We start from the raw sequence: 23706 nt of genomic DNA, 5'->3' as shown, positions 1-23706 counted from the left end.
GCAGTTGAGGCTGTTCTTTCACTTTATGTTTGTGCTTCAAATGGGTCGATGAATGGCGATCCTGCGCCAGGTGGCTCTTACTTTCCCTTTCAACGCATGCGTCGATAAACCTTCCTTCAGTGTCACGTCATGCATAGTGTTGCGTCGTGCGTGGAACACTTTTGCTTGTCATGCGCCGAGCTGCGTCATGCTTCAGTTTCTTTGAAACTATTGATTTCTTCGGGACGGCTCTTAGTTTTCTTGACGCTGTCTGTTCCTTTGGGGGATTTGTCCCCAGACCCCTACCTACCTTTGGGCTTTCTGGAAGTGGGGGGGCGGGGGGGGTCCTCATCTGGCCCTGGCCTTTGGAAACTGGCTCCAGCGACGCCACTAGTTTGGCCAGGATAGGCCTCTTCAGCTTCAGCACCGGGGATGACTGCGTGGAGTGGTGCATTGGGGCGTATGAACCTGATGATCCGTTCTCCTTCAGCCTGGCAATTTTTTCAGCCCACCGACGCTGGCCCTTCAGGGCATCCTGCTGCAGTCGCAACAGGATGTCTGGTCATGGTCCGGCCCCAGGCACAAGTAGCGTCATGCCCATCAGTGATGGACATAACTTTGCCAGACTGGCAAAATTTAAAACCTGGTGCTTTGGGAGCCATGAGCAGCACTTTAAAGTTCTTTTGGTTACACTGACGTGTAGGATTGAGAAAAAGAAGAAGGAAGATGAAAAGGCGCAAGAGAGAGAAGCCACATCCGTGAGCTGCACAGGAAGAACAAAAACTGAGCGAGTCAGGTAATTGTGCAGGGACGGCCATACACAGCATAGCTCTGTAGCTATGGAGAGAGTTTCTGCCTCGGGCTGCCAATGGACGTCCCAGACAACATGGCTAATTCAGCCTGCTTATCGAGAGGAAAAATGTGTTTTTTTTTTACTCAACGTATAATTAAGCTCTGGAATTCGTTGCCAGAGGATGTGGTGAAAGCTATTAGTATAGTAGCATTTAAAAAAGGTGTTGAAGGAAAAAAATTCTATTAATTATTAAGGAAGAGTTGCAGAAATCCACTGCTTATTCTTGGGATAAGCAGCTTGGAATCTATCCACCCCTTGGGATCCTGCCAGGTACTTGTGACCTGGCTTGGTCATTATTTGAAACAGGATACTGGGCTTGATGGACCCTTGGTCTGATCCAGTATGGCAAGCCTTATGCTCTTATGCTGTGCAGTATACATTGTAATACATTTGTGTATGTGAATATGACTAGAATCATGTGATTATTGCAGTACGAAATCTAGTACTGATCCTGCATTCTTTGTAGGATGCGATACCATATATTGAGCCAACAAGAAACATTTTTTAAAACCAAAAACAATACCAATGTATGGTGATGCTTGTGAATGCAGCTGTACTAAAAAAAAAAGAGAGTCAAAGGATTTCAAAGATGATTTTAAATAGAACCATTTCCTTTCCAATTGATTCTCTCTTTCAATTAAGTTTAAAATATCAAAGAAAGGATTCTTCTCCAGAAATGCTCATTTTTAAAATTAAAAAAAAAAACCAAAAAAAAAACTTAGACCAATACAAGAGGAAAGCATCAGGGTCCCATTCAGTGAAGGGTCTTGCCTCCTCTTCCATGGAAAGGCATGTGCAGAGTACAGTAAAAGTAAGTCAGAAGATGCAAAAGGCATCAAACTAAAAATTCTGGCCACTCATTAAAACTGTGCTGCTCAGCAGAAAAAAAAAATAAATCTAGCTAATTGGATCATTAACTAAAATACTGTTACTTAAATTATATTGAAATGGCATGAACTAAGTATACAAGAAATTAATTTAACACACTTATGATATTAACTGCTGACAGGGGAGGTTTTAAGTTTTCTATTCACAAGAGAAATTAGCATTTGACTCTTCAAGCCACCAAGGAGATAATCAGATGTTTCACAAAGCAAAGGGCTGAAAAGCAAAATGAACAAAGGTCAACTGTCCACGCTGACCCTGTGAGATCTGGCCACCATTTTTTTTATTTTGATTTACAATTCACTTATGCTGGGCAGCCTGTAGATGCTAAACCACAATGCATATAAGCACTTGTTCTTTGAAAGGGGGGAGTCAGACACAATAGAGAAACCTCTCTCAAATTCACAAACTCTTACAAAAATACAAAATATTTTCTTAAATTACATTAAAATAAATCACACACACATGTGAACACATCATCATCATCATGTACAAAACCCCAATCTGTGAGCCTAATACCATGCACCACAGTTTTACATCAGACTCCGAACAAAAGCTGTGTTTTACTGGTTGGCTGTTTCAAAGGAGTCAAATACAGACACTAAAAATAAAGATTGTTTTGTATTATAAGTGTCCTCACATAAAAGTGAAATAAGTTAAGAACATACAAGTACAAATCTGGGATACTTCACAGCATAACTGCAATGACATCTATAACTGGAGCACACTCACTATCTTAAATCTAACATGAATAACCCCTACAATGGATCCAATCCCACTGTTTCATATCAGGTCTACAGAACACCTTCAACCAAGAACAGGATCGAATTGAGCCTCACCATAGTGCAGTATCTACACAGACTTTATATGTGCACACACAGTTATTCATAGAAAAATAGAAACAGCAGAAAACAACCAAACGGCATCCAGTCTGCCCAGCAAGCCTCGCACTTTTTTTTCTCTCATACTTATCTGTTACTCTTGGCTCTTAGTAACCTTTTGGTTCCACTTCCCCTCCACCCCCACCATTAACACAGAGAGCAGCGTCGGAACTGCATCCAAGCGAAACATCTAGCCCAATTAGTTAGGGGTAGTAACCGCCACAATAACCAAGCTACACCCATGCTTATTTGTTTATCCAGACTATGTAATTCAGTCCTTGTTGGTTGTTGTCTGTATATAGATCCACACCCCCCCCACTCCCCCAGCCACTGAAGCAGAGAGCCACGCTGGACACACATTGAAAGCGAAGCATCAGACTTTCTCCCCTGCCGTTGAAGCAGAGAGCTACGCTGGATATGCGTGAAGTATCAGTCTTTCTCCCCTGAGTTTGAAGCAGAGAGCTATGCTGGACACGCATTGAAAGCGAAGCATCAGACTTTCTCCCCTGCCATTAAAGCAGAGAGCTACGCTGGATATGCATGAAGATTCAGTCTTTCTCCCCTTCCCGTTCATCATAAAAAGCTTTCAAACTTTTCTGAAGGTTTCATTAGGTTCTCATACCAGAAGCTGTTGGTCACGTAAACCCTGGTGATACTTCCATATATAGTTACCTCAACTATTTCTGTTCGGTACTTAGGGCCTGATGTCTATAGGAAAAGGCTTAGTAAATAGGGCCCTTAGGGAGGTAACACAAGCAACAGGAAATTTTTTTTTTATGCCTGATAAACATCAAAGTTTCATCAAATAAGAGAGTGTCCAAATTTCTGGGCCCCAAAAAAATCATTTAAAAAAAAAAAGAGTTTGCCTTTGGATACTCAGCTGAACAGAAAACAACTGCATCACCCATCCCTCTTTCACAAAACAGCTGCTCCCACATATCAGGAAACGCAGGACTGTATCGGTCACAATACAGTCTGAATGCTCTATATTCTTTTTCAGTATTTATTTTACAAGGTTAAAACTTATTATGTGTGGTCAAACATCCCTCTCCTGGGGTTAAACCATTCTGGCAGCATCAAGTTAAGTGGTTGTTGTCACAGTCCCTTGCAGGGATATTATACACACTGGAATTTGAGATCACCGGAGGGAATGAGGACAAAAGTAAAGAAGAAAATTGTTAAAATAAACAACTCAAATAATCAACAGTGATGGCATGGACACATATAAGAGTTCATTAAACACTCACAGGAGATTTTTTTTCCAAACATTTCTTTTAAACTTATACCTAAGAACTAGTTAAACTATGCTTTTTATAGCTAGTGATCAGAGCCATGGACTGTAAGTCAATAAAGTACCTGAGGCTTAAACAGTTCACAGCCCGCTCTCCCTCCTGCATGTGGACCCTGGCAAGTCCTTTAGTCTCCCTGTGCCTGATTTTACCATACTGCAATTAGGTGGTAACAAAATGGTTCCACCTCTTCCCTCCCTTTTGGAAGCCATCCGACAGACACCCCCCCCCCCCCCCCCACCCACACCACACCTATTAGCCAGACCCTTCCACCCCAAAGGCACCAGCGTGCATGAATCTGAATGGCAAAGTAATTCAATGGCACGGCAGGGTTCCATCTGGACATCGCTGGTAATTGTGTGCGCATGCAGGGCTGTGAAACTGGGAGCCCTAACGTGGAGACACCACCTGACCACTTGATTATCGCAGATGCCCACCGGCAACAAGAACAGCTGGCATAAGGGGCCCGGGACATCACAACGTAGCTGTGACAGCATCTCAGATTTTTTATTTTATTTTTTTTTTTAATTATGGAGGGGGTCGTTTTTAAACAGCCCGCTTAGGCTAAGATCGGTGGGTACTTTTTAGCCCGAATGAAAGCCGTGGGAATCAAACTCAGGTCTTCGGCACAGAGGCACTGCTTCCAAGACAGGCAAAAACAAAGCTTTAATCTAACAGAGAGCTATTAGGCAAGCTCTATAAAACAGACACATAGGCGGTTAGACACGCAGTTAATTACATTACCAAAGATTTGTTATCTTCCGTGTTGACAATGAATGACTATACTGTGTTCATGCTTCCAGCATCCTCAAGGTACCTGGGACCACCTACAAAACTCAATGAAACATATTCCTTTTTCTAAATATTTAGCTTCTGCGGGGATAGATCTTCCTATTTTCATCCATCTCAGAATAGCAGTTTATCTATTTGGCACCATACAAAAAAAAAAAAAAAAAAGCTGAATTGGCCCAAAATTTAAAATGCCAATTGTGACTCTGTCAACCTTAATTACTGGCATTCACAGAAAAGGTTGGCACTTTGACTGGTATCACTGCTCCCAAGTTCCAAACGTGTGCTAACTAAACCCTCTTTTTTTTTGCCCACACTACCATGTGTCCAAATCATGCACCTGTAATTTCCCATCTACTCAGCAGCACAATTGTTCTCCGTTCAATATTTATCCCAGCTCCTCATACACACACAAAGCCTGAGACCATCTGCTCGCATGTCATGAATATATTTTTCGCTGTCTTTATTAAACTCGAAATGAAACATCAGCCCACAATAAATGACACGCTCTCTCCCCCTCCATTCCTCCCAGATCGAACAGCGAAACTGTAATTTAGTCTCCAGACTCTGGCAGCGTTCACAAACCACTCAAGTGTCACTCTTGCAGCACGTGACGTCAATAGAAACCTGCCCCGAATTGACAGCTTTCTATTTCATCCAAAGCAGGGAACTACTGAAGTTCATAGTCTGATGCAGGCTCGGTTTTGCTACATCTGTTATTTGCCGCATCTGTCTTCAGGCTGTCAATAAATGATATTTCCCTTTACTTCCTAGCCTCAATTCTTGTCAGCCGTTTATAGGGGCTCATTCATCTCATCGTTAATTGTATGTCTCTCAATCTTTAGTGATCGTATTAATCTCCTAATTCTCTTTATGCAGTTATATTTACTTTTATTGATGCAGTTTCTGAAGAACCCCATTAACAGTGTTAATATTTCATGAGCATGATATTTAAATTAAAATAAATATGTATTAAATTTAATGTGCCATTTAATATGATTACACTGATTGCTGATATTCTTACTACCTGCATCACTCGTATTATTAGCTCAGGTTATGCTGATTATTAAGCAATTACTCTGCACTCTGCAATATCACATATACACTGCTATTCAGTAACTGTCACTGTTAATTGCTATTAAAGTTATTACCAGTAATAATTTTCTGAAAAGCTTATTATAAGTACTTTTTAAAAAAATGTAAAGCACCGGAACACTGGCAACCAACCACAGTGGTTATTAAAGAATAAAATGCTACATATTCCTTTGTCTAAAATTCTGAAAAGCAAGTTAGTAAAAGAATCCTGCTAATACATTGGTTAAAAGAAAGTCTAAGTCAATCACTGCAAAACTTATTTCATAAAATTTGTTAGTAGACTCAGATAGAAAATAGACCTTAGACTAAGGATGGTTTTTAGTTAAAAGCTTTCAAGATGAAAAAAGTCCCTTCCCTCAGCCAAAGCTGTATCCACTTTAATTTTCAATATAAAAAAAAACTTTGTGAAATGTGCTTCCTGACTAGTTGCTATAGCAAGCATTAAGAACTATCAGCTACAAAAATTTACTCTTCAAAACATGGTGCTAGAACCTCTCTAAGGGAGCAGACAAAATTTTTATTTATTTATTTATTTAAAGCTTTTTATATACCGGCATTCGTAGGACACATCATGTCCGTTTACAAGTAACTGTGAAAGGAAATTACACTGAACGACGATAGCAGGATAGCTAGATAACACATGAAAGTACAGTTTTATAGAAGGTCAACGAGCAGAATAAACTTTTGTTTAACTATTTGGATTTTTTTTTAGGTTATCCATATTAAAATTAAATAAACATATGAACTTATAAACAATATTAGGTAGATATATTACCATATGTACAAATGATGGCAGAGGCTGAAGGGGGCTGGGAGGGAGGGAGAGGGGAAGGAGATAGAGCGGAGGTGGGGGGGTAGAGCGGGGAAAATGAGCAGTGATCTAAGAAAGCTTGTATGCTCGACAGTTAAGAATCGATGCAAGAGTGCAGTCATGCATTTGGTCAAGCAATACACAATGGGAGAACAGTATGTGATGGGGGCTGAAAGACTGATATGCACCAACAAGACCTTGATGTGATGGTGTCTGATGATCTCAACATAATAAAAAAGTGTGATAAGGTGGTTGTCAGCCAAGAGGATGCTAGGTTGCTTAAGAACAGGCATAAGTAGTAGAAAAAGGGATGCGATAATGTCTCTGTATAAGTCGTCACTGAGACCTCAGCTAGTATAGTGTGTCCATTTCTAATGATCACATCTCCGAAACAATATACACAGGATACAGGCAGTCCAGAGAAAGACTACCAAAATGTTGCACAATCTGCACTAAGGGGGGGAGGGGGGCATGTGATGTCACCGTGCTGAATGGAAGCCTAAACTGTGAGCTCCCGTTCCACCTCGCTTTTAGGTAATGTGAATCCTTAGCATCCGCATCTAAAATCAACCTAATTAGCTTCAGAACGCTGCTTGAACCTTCACTGATGACCACTAAACGAAAAACTGCTGATCTCAAGCAGTTTTCGTACTCTAAACTGGCCGCAGATCCAGCTGAAAACAGCAAAGGACAGGCCACGATGGAAGTGGGTAATCACGTGGCTGAGGCCGAGCTGGCAACAGGATTTTCGGACATCCCAACCCAAAAAGAATTAAGAACTTGGTTTATGAATATAAGAACTGATATGAAACAGCTCAAATCAGACTTACTGGCCTCCATAACGGAGGTCAAGGAAGATGTAGCGGCGATAGGGTCCCGCGTTGACAACATGGACATAAGGCTTGAAGGCCAGGAAGACACACTTGGAAAAGTGGCAGACCAGCAATACTCCATGCAAGCAGAGCAGGAGCATTTTGCAGAAAAATAAGAAGACCTAGAAAACAGGTCATGTCGGAATAACCTGCGGATAAGAGATGTACCAGAGTCACCTGAGTTCACAAACTATAAGTCGGTGGCCAAGAAAATGTTTCAAAATCTATTCACCGCTTCAGCTTCCCTATCAGGAATAGATAGGAGCAAGGAGCGCGCAATTACCATTGATCAAGCTCACAGATCGCTGGGCCCAAAAGTTGGCAATCAATATAGTTGTGTGCCTTCATAATTTTACTATCAAAGAACAAATAGCCTCAGTGGCTAGGCAACATGGGGATTGGACATGGGAAGGACATAATCTGGCTAAAAAACAACCTAATAACCTTCAATGAGTCATTATCTTCTCAAGCTGTAGAGCAGTGGTTCTCAAACCTGTCCTCAGGAATCCCCAGTCTGTCTGGATATCCACAAGGAATATGTACGAAGCATATCAGTATGTAAGGGAAACAGTGCATGCAAATCTCACTCATGCATATCCATTGTTGAAATCCTGAAAACCCGACTGGATGCAAGCTCCCAAGGAAACACTGTTGTAAAACATACATCCTAACAAAAGGATATAAGATCAAGAATGGTCAACACCAGGTCTTGAACACTGCAAACAGCTCTAGTTTTCAGATATCCACGGCACACGGGAGAAAGACCATTACGGTTTTATCTAGTCTTCCCATCCACGCTAGCTGAATTGTTAATTGCTGTAAACAGAACAGCCTATTTAAGTAACTTCAGTACAAAAAAAATTTTAAAACTTCTCTATTTTAGGTCAGGAGCAGGCAAGTCTGGTCTTCAATTGCTGCACAACAGATGCAGTTTTAAGGATAGCCACAATGAATATACATGAGAGACATTTCCACACACTGCTTTTGTATGCAAATATCCCATAGAAACATGATGGCAGAAAGACCATTATTGACCACTTTCCCTAGAAACAGTCAATAATAAACTAAGTGCTTGGGCATGTGACCTGGTTTTCATCCGCCAGGGCACATGGAGAAATGCTAAGGTTTAACAAGATTTTTCATCCCTCAAGATAAATATTAAACATGGTGAATACCTACATCAAGAGAAGTCGATATTTATTAAACATGGAGTGGTAATATTTTAGTGCATCATGCATGATATAAGGCAATCCTCAAAGTCTTCATAAGAATGTCTTTTTTTCCTTTTCTTCGGCCTAGATATTTCATGAAAATGAAACACTAAAAAGAGTGCTATGGGGAGGATGTATGAGAAACCAGGGTATAGTAGATAGAGATTTTCTATTAGTTAAGCTTTGAGAAATGTTGGTTTGGAATCAGAAACTTACAAGAACTTGGACTGGCACACAAAAAAGAATATATATATTTTATATATCTATATAATCTATATATTACACACAAAATGAACATTCAGGATTATTGATATGAATATTTGTATATTTATACATTTGGTTAGTAAACTAAAGCAATTCTGTATTTTGGTTATCCGGAAAATCAAAACTGGTGGCTGAGGAGGCCTGAGAAGGGATACTGATGAATACTAATTCAGTGACAGCTGCCGGGTTAGATGAAGGGTTGAGGTTTCTTTATTATTGCTTATTTGCAAGCAGAGGGGTTTCCACAACACATCTCTGGGCAACATCTGCGAGTTTTATGAAATCCTCGCTATTGATTATTGAGAATAAAATCTGTAGAAATATGCACATGCACAAACCAGATTTGGACAAATCCTGGGTGTCAGGCTGCCACAGCACCTAAAAATTACAACATGGGTCCCAGGATTTGCCACCCCTCAGATGTCCTCAACAGGGATGGATTGGACCACTTGGTCTGGTTCTCCCTCCCTCCACCCCAGCTCATCCTGACTGCTTCCCCCCCCCCCCCCCACCCCAAACTACCCACATAAGCAGTGGTGGTGGTGTCAGCAGCAGCACCAGTCAAGAGTGTGGGGCTGTGAGCCAGCATACTCACAGGCCCCAGTATCCCCACCCCTGTACTGGGGGCTGTGAGCCAGCATACTCACAGGCCCCAGTATCCCCACCCCTGTACTGGTTATTAGGAAATGCAGACAGATGCATTTTAGGTGTCCGTAAGCAAACTGGCTCACAGTCCTCTGCTCTCTGATTGCTGCTGCTAATACTGCCACAACTGGAACCAGAGACGAGAGGGACAGAGGAGGAAATGGTCCTGTGGGGGAAGCTCCCCATGCTATTGAGGTGGTATAGGGGAGATGGAGGCAGATATATAACAGAGGAGTGGTGGGTGGATGAATAAGGGAACAGGGGGGAAAGGGAGAGAATAAGAACAGAGATGATAGCGTGTATTGAGGAAATACAGCGGTGATGAGTAATCTGTATTTATGAAAATACATTTTCAAATGTTGTAAACTGCTCTGGTTGGCACTAAAGGGGGCAGGATTTAGGAATAATATTAGATTAGAGTGCATCCAGGAAGTGTTTGTGCGGTGGGGAGAGGTTAGCCAACTTCTTCCTAAATTCTGGAGGTGGCTACTAGATCTGGACTATATTTGTCCAGGCCTAATGCACATGCACACACATACAGAGTTTCCTGTGGCAGCTCAGGGGTAAATACTGTAGCAATAGTTAGAATATTCAGTAAGAAAGTTTTCAAAATTCTGTGGCATATTTGCATACATTTGCATGTTAAATAACTTTTTTTTTTTTTTTTTACTTAATACAAATAGTTTTCCAACTTTATATATCTGTGTAATTTCTTTTGTTCTTTTGGGGGTTGCATAGGTGAAATACCTCAGATAGCACCATGAAGGTGGGAGAGAAGAGGACAAGAGGATCTCAGGGAATGAGAATGGTGAGGGGGAAGAACAAGGAGGAGAAGAGAAGGTGGGAGGAGAGGGAATAAGGAGGCAGCAGCAACAGTGGCTTGAGATTTATTTAATGTTTGGGTACATGCCAGGTACTTGTGACTTGGATTGGCCACTGTTGGAAACAGGATATTGGGCTTGATGGACCCTTGGTTTGACCCAGTATGGCAAGCCTTATGTTCAGGATTGGAGATGGGAAGAGATCAGGGTTGGGAGACAGAAAGAGAGGAGATGGATTCTGAGCTCTTGGAAGAGGGGGAATCGAGATGGGGGGAGAGGTATATCGTAGAGATGTGAATCGTTTTCCATATCGTCTTAACGATAGAAATCGTGTGGCAGGGCAAGAAAATTGTGTTAGGCACGATTTTTTAGTTAAAAAATCGTTAAAAATCGTTTTTTCCGATTAGTGCGCACTAACTGGGAGTTAGTGCGCACTAACTGAAAATGATACAATTTGACACTTTTCAGGTCAGTTAAGGTCAGTTTAGGAATGAATATGTATTCCTATTGGCTGCCCTCTTATTTATTCATGTTACCAAGCTTCCCACTGACAGTATATGGGGGATGGGAAATGGAAACAGTTGGTAGCTTGACAAAACAAGTAATGTGATCAGTCAATGTGACTAGAACTTGTGCCCTAACCCTGATACCAGGGGTATTGTGATCTTCCTGCACACACTGCCCTATCCCTATTAATACCAGGAGTGTTGTGATCTTCCTGCACACAGTGCCCTAACCCTGGCACCAGGGTGTTGTGATCTTCCTGCACACAGTGCCCTATCCCTATTAATACCAGGAGTGTTGTGATCTTCCTGCACACAGTGCCCTATCCCTATTAATACCAGGAGTGTTGTGATCTTCCTGCACACAGTGCCCTAACCCTGGCACCAGGGGTGTTGTGATCTTCCTGCACACAGTGCCCTATCCCTATTAATACCAGGAGTGTTGTGATCTTCCTGCACACAGTGCCCTAACCCTGGCACCAGGGGTGTTGTGATCGTCCTGCACACAGTGCCCTATCCCTATTAATACCAGGAGTGTTGTGATCTTCCTGCACACAGTGCCCTAACCCTGGCACCAGGGGTGTTGTGATCTTCCTGCACACAGTGCCCTATCCCTATTAATACCAGGAGTGTTGTGATCTTCCTGCACACAGTGCCCTAACCCTGGCACCAGGGGTGTTGTGATCTTCCTGCACACAGTGCCCTATCCCTATTAATACCAGGAGTGTTGTGATCTTCCTGCACACAGTGCCCTAACCCTGACACCAGGGGTGTTGTGATCTTCCTGCACACAGTGCCCTATCCCTGGCACCAGGGGTGTTGTGATCTTCATGTACACAGTGCCCTATCCCTATTAATACCAGGAGTGTTGTGATCTTCCTGCACACAGTGCCCTATTCCTGATACCGGGGGTGTTGGGATCTTCTTGCACACATCCCGGTATCAGGGATAGGGCACTGCATGCAGGAAGATCACAACACTCCCGGTATCAGGAATAGGGCACTGTGTGCAGGAAGATCACAACACCCCTGGTATTAGGGATAGGGCACTGCGTGCAGGAAGATCACAACACTCCTGGTATGGATAGGGCACTGCATGCAGGAAGATCACAACACCCCTGGTATCAGGGATAGGGCACTGTGTGCAGGAAGATCACAATACCCCGGAGGAGTGAGGGTCAGGCAGCTCCCCCCTGTCTGTGAAGCCAGCCTCTCACTAGTAATGCAGGGAGGGAGCTGTCTCAGACTTCACCATCCTCCCCCCCCCCTCACCCACACACCATTCACTAGCTGGGACATGGGGGAAGTCAGGAGTGAGGGTCAGGCAGCTCCCCCCTGTCTGTGAAGCCAGCCTCTCACTAGTAATGCAGGGAGGGAGCTCTCTCAGCCTTCACCATCCTCCCCCCCCCCCCCCTCACCCACACACCATTCACTAGCTGGGACATGGGGGAAGTCAGGAGTGAGGGTCAGGCAGCTCCCCCCTGTCTGTGAAGCCAGCCTCTCACTAGTAATGCAGGGAGGGAGCTGTCTCAGACTTCACCATCCTCCCCCCCCCACCTCACCCACACACCATTCACTAGCTGGGACATGGGGGAAGTCAGGAGTGAGGGTCAGGCAGCTCCCCCCTGTCTGTGAAGCCAGCCTCTCACTAGTAATGCAGGGAGGGAGCTGTCTCAGACTTCACCATCCTCCCCCCCTCACCCACACACCATTCACTAGCTGGGACATGGGGGAAGTCAGGAGTGAGGGTCAGGCAGCTCCCCCCCGTCTGTGAAGCCAGCCTCTCACTAGTAATGCAGGGAGGGAGCTGTCTCAGACTGGTATCAGGGATAGGGCACTGAGTGCAGGAAGATCACAACACCCCTGGTATCAGGAATAGGGCACAGGTTCTAGTCATATTGACTGATCACATTACTTTTTTTGTCAACTACCAACAGTTTTCATTTCCCATCCCCCCAACTATCACCTCAGTGGGAACCTGGTTAACATCAATAGATAAGAGGGCAGCCAGCCAATAGGAACACATATTCATTCCTAACTGACCTTTACTGACCTGGAAAGTGTCAATTTGTATCATTTTCAGTTAGTGCGCACTAACACGATTTAACGATTTTTAACGATAAATCATTAGAATTTCTATTGTATCGTGTTCTATAACGATTTAAGACGATATTAAAATTATCGGACGATAATTTTAATCGTTAAAAAACGATTCACATCCCTAGTATATCGTCCTGCTCCCCTTGCATCCCCACCCATCTTATTTCTCTCCCTTTTCCAAATGTCTATGTCTATGTCTATAAACATACACACTCACCTCCAACTCCTCTCTCACATACACATATACCCCCTCAATCAATACCTTTCCTGCCCCTCCTCAACCCTTCTTTCAACCACACCTCAATACCCCTTCCCGCACTGATTAAGCATGCACTATGAGGAGGGCATTAGGAGTGCCTCTGGTTGCATCCTTCCCCTCTGCCTCCTGGACACAAATCACTCAAGACAACATAGTCACCAGCCTAGGATAGATGTAAACAGAGGCACTACCGCTCTCCGTTACTACTGCTTGGCTGAATAGTGCAGAAGAGAACTGGCAAGAAAGGGTAGGAAGGAAGTTACAACTACACACACCAGCCAGTTGCTGAGTCCCCAATTCGGCTCCGCCTCCCATGATTCCACAGGGACTGGCTAATTCCGAGGCAAAGATCGAATTTTGTAGTCATGGCATACTTACATATGTACACATTTGTATACATTAAAGCAGCGCTTCTCAACCGGTGTGTCGCCAAACACCGCCAGGTGTGTCGCGTCTCCCGGTGTCCCACTACCCCGTTCTACTTTCCTTTTGCCTTTTTCCAGCACACGCGGGCCAATTGGAAGCCTTCGTTCTTCCTACCCCCATTACACAATGGGAAGCCTCCTTCATTCTGCCTGCCCCTGTGCAGGCCAATCGGAAGCCTCCTCCCTACCAGTGGGAGTAGGAAGAAGGGAGGAAGCCTTTGATTGGCCGGTGAGGCAGGCAGGGAGGAATTTTGAACTCTGACGAAGCAAGATCGCGCAATGAAGAGGAAACCCGACCCCCGACGAAGCAAAGCCGCCATGGGAGCCCATTCCCATGGCGGCGAAGAGGAGACCTGACCCCGACAAAGCAAGGCCGCCACAGCCTGTGGCGGCGAAGAGGAAACCCGACCGAGGCCACCACGGGAGCCCATTCCCGCGGTGGCGAAAAAAGAAGGCCCGCCGGAGTAAAGCCGCGGCGGAACTGGAGCCCATCCCTGCAGCGAAGGAAGAAGAAGTTTTTGGTGAGAGCGGGTGCGTCTGTGCGTGGATGAGTGCCTGGGTGAGAGTGGGTGCGTCTGTGTGTGTGAATGAGTGCCTGGGTCAGAGCGGGTGCGTCTGTGCGTGGATGAGTGCCTGGGTGAGAGCGGGTGCGACTGTGTGTGTGAATGAGTGCCTGGGTGAGAGCCGGTGCGTCTGTGTGTGAATGAGTGCCTGGCTGAAAGCTGGTGTGAATGGGTGCCTGGGTGAGAGGTGGTGTGTGTGGGTGTGAATGGGTGCCTGGGTGAGAGGTGGTGTGTGTGGGTGTGAATGGGTGCCTGGGTGAGAGGTGGTGTGTGTGGGTGTGAATGGGTGCCTGGGTGAGAGCTGGTGTGTCCGTGTGTGAATGGGTGCCTGGGTGAGAGCTGGTGTGTCTGTGTGTGAATGGGTGCCTGGTTGAGAGCTGGTGTGAATGGAAGCCTGGGTGAGAACTGGTGTGAATGGGTGCCTGGGTGAGAGCTGGTGTGTCTGTGTGTGAATGAGTGCCTGGGTGAGAGCTGGGGTGTCTGTGTGTGAATGAGTGCCTGGGTGAGAGCTGGGGTGTCTGTGTGTGAATGAGTGCCTGGGTGAGAGCTGGGGTGTCTGTGTGTGAATGAGTGCCTGGGTGAGAGCTGGGGTGTCTGTGTGTGAATGAGAGCCTGGGTGAGAGCTGGTGTGTGTGGGTGTGAATGGGTGCTTGGGTGAGAGGTGGTGTGTGTGGGTGTGAATGGAAGCCTGGGTGAGAGCTGGTGTGGGTGTGAGAGCATTTGTGTGTGATTGAGAGCTTGTATATAAGAGACCATGAGTGTGATTGAGAGAGAGACTGGTCAGGGAGGTGAGAGAGACCGAGACTGTTCGTGGGGTCTAATTGGAGTTATGTGTGTGAGTGACTGGTTGTGGGTGCTAAGGAAGAGGACTGTGAGGACAGAGCTTCAGCAGCCCTTGCTGCTTCCTGTGAGTGCTATTGGCCTGGAAGGGAAAGGAGTAGGAGAGTTGCTGGAGAGGGTAAGAAAAGGTGGCTTTTTAAATTTATTTTTCTTGATTGCCATTTTAATTATTGGGTATTATGCGATGTCTGCTGTTTTGAAATATTTTATTGATATTTGGACATGTTTTAATAATTTTTATGAGTTTTTAATTGTTGGATATTCTGTTCAGCAGCTGTTTTGTAACATTTTTAGTAAAGCTTTACAATTATTTCTGTGTGGGGCGCTATAGCAGCTTGGCTTATTCTGTTTTCCCAATAGGAAATGTATTAGTGTTTAGGGCCTGGTTTAATAGTTGTATTCCTTAGATAGGGTTGTTACTGGTTAAGTGTGTTCCATAATACAGGTGTATCTTTGTGCGGGTTAGTTTGTGTGCATTATTGCAGATCCTGGGACTATGTTAGGTGCTATATTTCTCTTTCCATTTCTCTAGGTTTGCACTGCATGCAGAGTGGCTTTTTTGGTTTTCCATTCCAGTTTCTGTCTCCATATTTATAATGTGTGGTCTTTCTGTACTTGGTGAAGGTCAGTTCTGGGTGTGTGACAGAGGTGAGATATTTTACTAGCATGTAGGCTTTTGTATCAATCTTATTTGTTGTGTTTTCTCAATAGGATATGCATTAGTGGTAAATTACTGTCTTTTCATAAGAAGGGCTATTGTGCCTGGTAGTAAAGGGAGTTTGTTTTGCTTTTACTGAGATGTCATCAGAACCAGAATATCTTTTTTTGTATGGCGAGTTGTACAGGGTAATGCCCTAGATCTGCTCTGCACTCATTGCGGGGGGTTGAGGGGATTCCTGTGGATGCAGAGTGCATGTTTACATTTAGCCCCGTGACGGTCACATGCTCAGTGTGTCACGCATGTGAGAACCATCTGTCAGGTGTGTCCCGGCCAAAAAAAGGTTGAGAACCACTGCATTAAAGAGTGCTATTATTATACTTATACCCAGCGTTATTACAGAATGGGCCTTTGGCCCCCTAAAAACCACTTTCACTGCCAGGGCAATGCTGATGGCCTCCTGTCCCTCCAGCCTAAAGAGTGTTAGACATCCTTCATATGAGGGAATGCCTTCCTTGGCTGAAGGCAGAGGATGCCAATCCTCAGGTTTTCCTCTCCTGTGTTTCAGAGGGCATCCATCTCCAGAATAGTCTGGATGCCCCTGTGTGGGGCAAATGATTCTGTTCCCCACTGCCACTATCCTTCTTGTGTTGCTCTACATTAGGGTTTCTCAACCTTTACGGCATACTTTCAATTTTGCTCAATTCTCGTGGCACAGCAAACCAAATTTTGCATAATTTTTGTTCCTCCCTCCCCAACAAGAGAATAACACTTTTTACCTATGTGTGTCTCATTCTGCCACCTTCAATCTGACATATGAATGTGCAGAATCAGCCAATCCCGTGAGATTACAGGGCTCCACATTCAAACATCATATTGAGGCCGGTATGGGAGGTGCACATAGATAAGAAGCACTGCTCTCCTTCCATTAGGAACGAAGGAGATAGGGTAAGATTACCAGAGCTCTGGTGGGTGAATCTTGGACACTTGTTCCCTGTAGTACAAATAGAAATCTGGTGGACTATCTCCATAGAAAATTGTTGCAATCTACTCTCAAAACATATTCTTTAAGTTTTAACAACACAAAATATGTTTGGGCCCAGTACATACTGGTGGATACGTTCTGCATACCAGAGAATTAATTACATGCCAGAAAATCAAAATTAGCCAAAACAAAATTCAAGACTTCCCAACATGTAAACTCTATGTGGGAAATATGTCCAAGCCAGAGACTTTGATTTGTATCCCAGTATATTTTCTACTGGTGAGTTATTAATATTCTCTACCGGGCAATAAAAGTTTCCATCCTTTAAAGTATCTGGCTTGCTTTTCTGGCTGATTGTGTCTTTTTCTCATCTCCAAGTCTTCTCTCTGTTTCTTTTTTGTTTCTCGCTCTCTTTGGTGCCTTTTCCTTCTTGTTTCTTTCCTTGAGTAGATATTTTAATACTTTCTCTTCCCTTGAGGCTCTCCTGTTTCTCCTTCTCTCTCTCACCTCCAATCATCATTCCTGTTCTCTTCCATTATCTCCCAAAATTCCCCAATTTCAAACCCAGGGTACTGTCTCTCTCTCATCCCTTTTCTCTCCCTATTCCTGAGTTGTTTCTCCATCTCTATCTTCCCAGTACCTTTCTCTCTCTCTCTCTCTCTCTCTCCAACCTTTCCCTCTCTAGCAATCTGGCCCTTATCCAGGGTCCTTTCTCCCTCTCTCTCAGTCCTGGTCTCTGTCCCTTCTCCTGGCCCCCCCCCCCCCCCCCATCTCAATTCCTCCCGATACCTGATCCTCTCTCTCTCACCTCCATCCCACCTTACCCCTCCCCTACTATGGCCCAGCTTGCCCTTTCAATCCTGTTCTTCTCCCCTCTCCCTCACCACTAGCAGGAGCAGCAATGTATAATACTGTGTCAGCATGCTGTGCCTTCTTCCAAGCAGTCACACACTCCTAACCTCCCTTAACATTCACCATCCTTTGCACTGCTTCCCCAAGCATTCACCTGGCCGCAACCCTACCTGACTCCCTACTCTACTAGCATCTGAGTCCCAAGCCCTTGCAGCAAAGACATCTAAAGCCTGGAGCAGTGATGCTCCAAGTAAACACAGCACAGCAGAGAAGAGCCCTCTACTCAAGTAAGCAGGTCAGAGCTGGGGAATGGACAGGACGGGAGGGACTAGAACAAGGAGCAGAGGCACTTCCCTATCATTAACTGCTGCTGTGTGGTCTCCCTGCTCCCACCCATCCACTCTGGTCTTCCGCAGTGTTGGTTACCATGGGGACAGGAAGGAGGGGCTGAAGCAGCAAGCAAGAGAGTGGGACACCGTCCAATAGAATCCAGCATGAGCACAGGGAGAAGAATAAGGCTGAGGCTGCAAGCAACGAGGCACAAGAAGAATTTTCCCAAGGCACACTGACTGAGAAGAACCGCTCTACATAATGCTGTTATGTGAACTGTCAGGGAACCCAAGCACTGGTTCTTCTGAGAAACAGAAAGGTGACCTTTGCCACAGAACAGTCAGCATTCCATTTTTTAGGGACAAAACTGCATTTAAGCAATTAATGTTGCTTGGATACATGGCAATGGGTCTCTCTTGTTGCTCAACGCTATGACGAATCTTGATTTCTACTGTCCTAAAGCACAGGATTACATTTTCTCATGGAAAATCTGAAGTTCTCTATGCATAATTCAATTTGCAGTTTCCTTCACTGTTTCTTATGGAGCAGGGGCATGTAGGTATTTCAGAGCATATTTAAATGAGGCAAAGTGTGGACAAGCATTTTGAGCTTTGTGCCCTTAGTTTATCCCGATGCCATGCTATACATGCCGTACTATTCCAGATATTGTCATCATGAGATACATCATATTCCAGATATTGTTATCATGAGAGTAATTCTGCATCTCTAAAAAGAGGTATATGAGGCCCATTCTTATTGACATGAACAGCATATGATGCACTGGAGAATGGGGTACAAAGGGTTTTATTTAGTTCCTCTGAGAGACACGCGGCCTCTTGGCAGCCTTTTCAAAACAGAAAATATTAGTACTTTTATTCACTTGAAGCAACACATTTTTACTATCACTAACCCAGAGCCAGATGTGCTAGATAGTTCCTCCCATTTTGTATCCATGGCAAAAATATTTAGTACATCTGACCCGCAGTAGTGTTACTACTGCTCCAATTATTATAGTCACCTCTTTGGAGAACTATATTAGTTTCCTTTATCACAGAGGATCCCTAGTGACTAGAGCAGGAGTGAGGAAGCTGGGGGTGGGGAGGGAGGCTTGAACAATCCTGAAGTGGGGCACAATGGCTTTCCAATCAGGGAAGAAAAAAATGGCTATGCTGTCAAGTCATTGTGCCACGGCAGCTTGCAAGCTCAAGAGAGAGAGTGATATTATTGTAAGAATGCCACAGCTTAGCTATGCATTTCTTTCAGTGGGCCAAGGAGAGGAGCTGCTTACTTCTATGGCTGATCTACCACCCTCTGGCCTCAGATTGGAGGAGCACCTACTGCTGCCAGGTCCCTACCCAGGAAGAGATCACAGCGGTTGCCTGCTGCGAGGAAAAGAAGTGGTGAGGTTGGGGGAAGGGAATGGGCAATGAGGGCCAAAGAGAATGAGGAAGCGGAAGGAAGATTAAAAGCAAATATTAAATGAGCAAATCAAAAGATGAGGAAATAAAAAAAAGTTGAGCAAACTAAGAAAAATACAAAAAATAAAAAAACAGGGAAAAATTCGTGAAAATAGTAAAAAGGCAAAGAAAAAAAGTTGGGCAGGATAAGATGGAGTTTTTCTCGGCTCATAAAAAAAGCTTTATACTTTTTTTTCCCCCAGCCCGTACCATTGTGGTGTGTGACCTACGTATCTGGATAAGGTGTAGAGTTTGTCTCTCTCTGTTTGTCTGGTGTGTTAGCTGGTCTGTCTGCCTATGTCTCGCTCTCTGTGTGGTGTTTCTGCCTGTGTTTGTCTGTCTGGATGTGTTGTGTCTATGCCTCTCTTGTTTCTTTGTCTAGGTATGGTATATTAGTGTGTCTGTGCCTGTCTGGGTGTTGGGTTTCTGTCTCTCAATGGAGTGTGTTTCTGGATATGGGGAGACTGTCTGGGTATCTGTTTCACATGCTGGGTGTGAGGTATTTGTTTCTCTCTGTGTCTGTCTGGGCACAGGGTACCTAGCTCTCTGTGGCTATATGAATGCTTACTCCTTTCAGCAACTTTAAGAGAAACAAAATGAGGGCTTTGAGTCACTTGTTGGTAGTGTAGCTGCTTGGTGAATACTGTATGCGTGTGTGCGCACATATAGTAACCCATCTTGGGAGGCCCCAATCGACTGCATGAATAGAAGGGAGGCTGCAGCTCAAAAAAGTTTGCTCACCCCTGGACTAGAAAATGAAAATGGAGTGACCAGTTTTAACTTCACATATTTCTGCATGAGGGTAACCTGCACAGAGTGGCAAATACTACCCTTAACAGATTGCATTCAGGTAATCCACACAGTGGTAATTACTACCTTTAACAAAAGGTGGGAGGGGGGGGGGGAGGAGGAGGGGGCAACCTACATGGAGCAGCAGTTATTACCTAAACAACTTACTGAGCAGACTGGATAGACCATTTAGATCTTTATCTGCCATCTTTTACTATGTAATTATGATTAGTCCACTGGCAATTCAAATCTGTCCCCTCTGTCACCTACACAGTAGATGACTGTTACTGTAATTCACTTGAAGACACTCACAAACCATAATCAGTAAATCCTATGAACAGAAATAATAGGGGCTTGAACCAGGATGCTCCCATGTCACAAGGTACTCTAGCACAGGCCTGCAGCCATACAAAAGAGATTACAAATATGCAAAGCTCCATGAGAACATTTATTGTTCAGCTCCACTCTCCTAACTTGTGAAGGTCAGCATAAATCATTCAATTACACCAGGAGAATACAGAAACACTTCCTCATAAGTCCAATATATGACATCAGACAATAGAGCAGACTCCAGAAGAAAGCAGAATCTTCCAGGCTGCAATAGGATTTTGACTGTTAGGACTTGTTAGAGGCATTGGACACCAGTGAGATAGGACTCCTGAAGAGTTGGAATGTCAAGAAGCATAAATGAACAGGGTCAACTACGTCTACGTTAGCAGAAAGTTAAAAAAAAATCTTTTGCTACTAAAATGGAGCTGCCAGTATCAATGCAACATAAAGTTATAAGAGAGCAGGTTTATTTTCCCTGCATAGCTGTCCATCTATAATGTTGCTCTTCTTCTTCCAGTGCCTTTGCTTATTTTATGCTGACTACAGTACTACTGGAATTCGAGGATTTAAGTGACTAAACCAGACTATTTACAGCTCCTGCCTCAGCAACAAACCCAAAGAACCAGGTTAGAGCCCTGCCCGCTACATACAGTCCACCTGTCAAGTTACTCAAGATGATTTTTAAGGATTCTACAGTACCGAAGTATTCAACACATTTGCGTCTCCAAGTTACAGTCGAAGTGCACTTGCTGCCCCTCAGGCAGTATTAGTCCAGCAGCATGAGCACTCCACGTGCTGCTCTTGGATCAGTATTTCATACTCAACCATTGCTCCTGGCTGCAGTGCTGGTACAGCAGAAGTACGCTTTCCTCTCGCTGCCGCTGCGCCGGGCACCGCAGCAGAGCTACACGCTCCGTTAGCAGTAGACTAGAACCGGTAAGTATTGATAATGCAGTATCCATCCGGATACAGTGCCGGGGGAGGGCGCGAGGCTGCTCTCACCTGGATCCTCTCGAGATAGGAGGCCGGCACATAACCCGTTTCCCCGCTGCTACAGCGGCTCGCCAACCACCAATGCTGGTTGCTGCGCTCCAGGATCAGGAAGCTCTCCCCGGCGCCGAACTGCAGGGAGTTGGGCTCCGGGGAGCGGAAGATGTACAGCGAGCGGTACATGGGGGTGACGCAACCCCTCCTAGAACGCGGAAAAACCGAGTTGCACTCTGGAACCCGGGAGGGGTATGCGGAGTATCTCGCGTTCCACCCCAAAGTAAACACTGCAGAAATCCCTCGCACCCCCACGCCGGCCGATGATGTCTGGCCTACGTCACCACGCCAGTGCGTCGAAAAGAAGGGCGGCTCCGAGCCCGGCAGCTACCCTGAGCGGAGAGCGGCCTCTGGCGGCGGCTGTGGGGAAGACCTAGCATGGGTTAATCCGGAACGTGCGATGCCCTGGATGTCTCCAGCACTTTCACCGGCTTCATTCTGTGCTTTGCGGACGTTTCAGTTATTTTAAATAACATATACAAACGTTACCAAAGTACTTTTGCGCACTTTGCTGTATAATTGTGGGGAACATTCTTCTGGGCTAGTACTGGCTGCTAAAACAGTAATGGATTTTAAGAGGACATGGGAGGGATAAGCTTGCAAGAACTAAAAGATGAGAGAGCAGAAAGCATGACCTACCAGCATATGTTTAAGCACCTACACAGAGCAGTAGTTAATACCCTAAAAGCTTGATGGGCAGACTGGCTGGACGATTTTAGTCTTGTGCAATCATTTCCTATGTTGCTATGCTACTCACCAGATTAAAAAAAATAGTGCTGTATAATAAAGTGGTTAATATGAAATGTTGAAAGTCCTACAATATCACAGATATCCATGTGGCTGGATTGTCTGGAAGGCTGTGATGGTAGAATCAACTAGCAGCTGGGTCTGCCTGGCAGACTGAAAAGTCTGTAATAACTAAAATTCCTAGTGGAAAAATTCAGGTGCTCACATATGCCAGTCTGTCTGACAGGCTATAAGAACATAAGAATTGCCATATTGGTGTAATACCCCCTCCCCCCCCCCCCCTTTTGTGGGGGCCACCTTCTCAGTCTCAAGGTGCTTGATGTTAACCCTGAGGTGGGGGAAACAGTTCTCCAGGGCCGAGAGCTGGGGACAGGTTTTTCTGCAGGGCCAATGCCTGGCCAAGAACACACCATCCAAATGAAACACTCTCCAGTCTCTAACTGTGCTCCAAAGAAAAGATAGTTTAATTAGGAGTCTTCAGCGTTAAACATAGTGACAGTCAAGTAGATGCAGGTAGAAGGAGAACTTAAATGAAATCACAGTTGAAAGAAAGCTTTAGGCCTCTCTTCACAAACTCCCAGTATGAAGATGGTTTCTTGGTGTAGCAACACAAGGTCTCCAGTAACTTTGTTACTTCTCTCTCCTTTGTCCCCTGTTGCAAAACTATGCTCCACCAGATAGATAGTTACTCACTGGAACTTCTGTTCAGCTACATGCAAAACCCGTCAGCAATGGCTTCAAGATTCCCCAAGCCCAAGGCAGGTACTCTCTGGCTCATTGTAGGGTCCTAATCCAGCAGAAACCTTACCCTAGTAAATCCAGGTGTAACCAGGCTGCAGCTTCTGAGCAGTCTCTTACCCTTTTTCTTAGTCATCTAAAGATTTAAGTGGAAAATCCCCAGCCTCACTCCTGGCTTCTCCCTTCTGGGATTCCTTGCGAGGATTTCAGCTCCAATCAATTTCTTCCAGTGGAATCTCAAACAACCTCTGACTCAGGAGAGCCAGGGCTTTTTATTATCTCCCCTCATTATCAGGTTCTTGAGGGGATGTACCCCTCTTGTCTGTCAGAAAGGTGAGCAACACCCCTTGACATAGAAGATGACTCAGGCTCTGGACGATTCCCCTTTTACTTCCAATTGACCTCCTGCTTCCATGCACAACCTGTGCACTTCCAGTAGATGTTTACTTACAGGCCGATTCAGAAAAACACGCGAGAGAGCTGGCGAGCGCCCGCTCTCCCGGCGCGCGCACAGGCCACTCTCCTGGGCACGCGATTCAGGAGGGTGGCCTATGCAAATTAGGGCCTGCAGTAAAAGGAGGTGCTAGGGACACTAGCGCATCTCTAGCACCTCCTTTTTGACAGGAGCGGCGGCTGTCAGCAGGTTTGACAGCCAACGCTCAATTTTGCCGGCGTCGGTTCTCAAACCCGCT

General features: G+C 44.9%; 1 protein-coding gene across 3 annotated transcripts in view; it reads right to left on the bottom strand.

Annotated features, from left to right (window-relative positions):
• NCKIPSD (NCK interacting protein with SH3 domain) overlaps positions 1–21796 on the bottom strand; it is a 170795-nt gene extending 148999 nt beyond the window's left edge. For all 3 annotated transcript variants that reach the window (XM_029601283.1, XM_029601284.1, XM_029601285.1), the window contains exon 1: positions 21488–21796. In XM_029601283.1, coding sequence (XP_029457143.1) covers positions 21488–21658 — 171 coding nt within the window. In that variant the 5' untranslated portion in view covers positions 21659–21796. The remainder of the gene's footprint in view (positions 1–21487) is intronic.
• Positions 21797–23706: the final 1910 nt, after the last annotated feature.

This window comes from Rhinatrema bivittatum, chromosome 4 (assembly GCF_901001135.1).
Source record: "Rhinatrema bivittatum chromosome 4, aRhiBiv1.1, whole genome shotgun sequence".
NCBI classification, from domain to species: Eukaryota; Metazoa; Chordata; class Amphibia; order Gymnophiona; family Rhinatrematidae; genus Rhinatrema; species Rhinatrema bivittatum.
The sequence above is the reverse complement of the archived record's forward strand: the minus strand, read 5'-3'. Positions and strand labels throughout refer to the sequence as shown.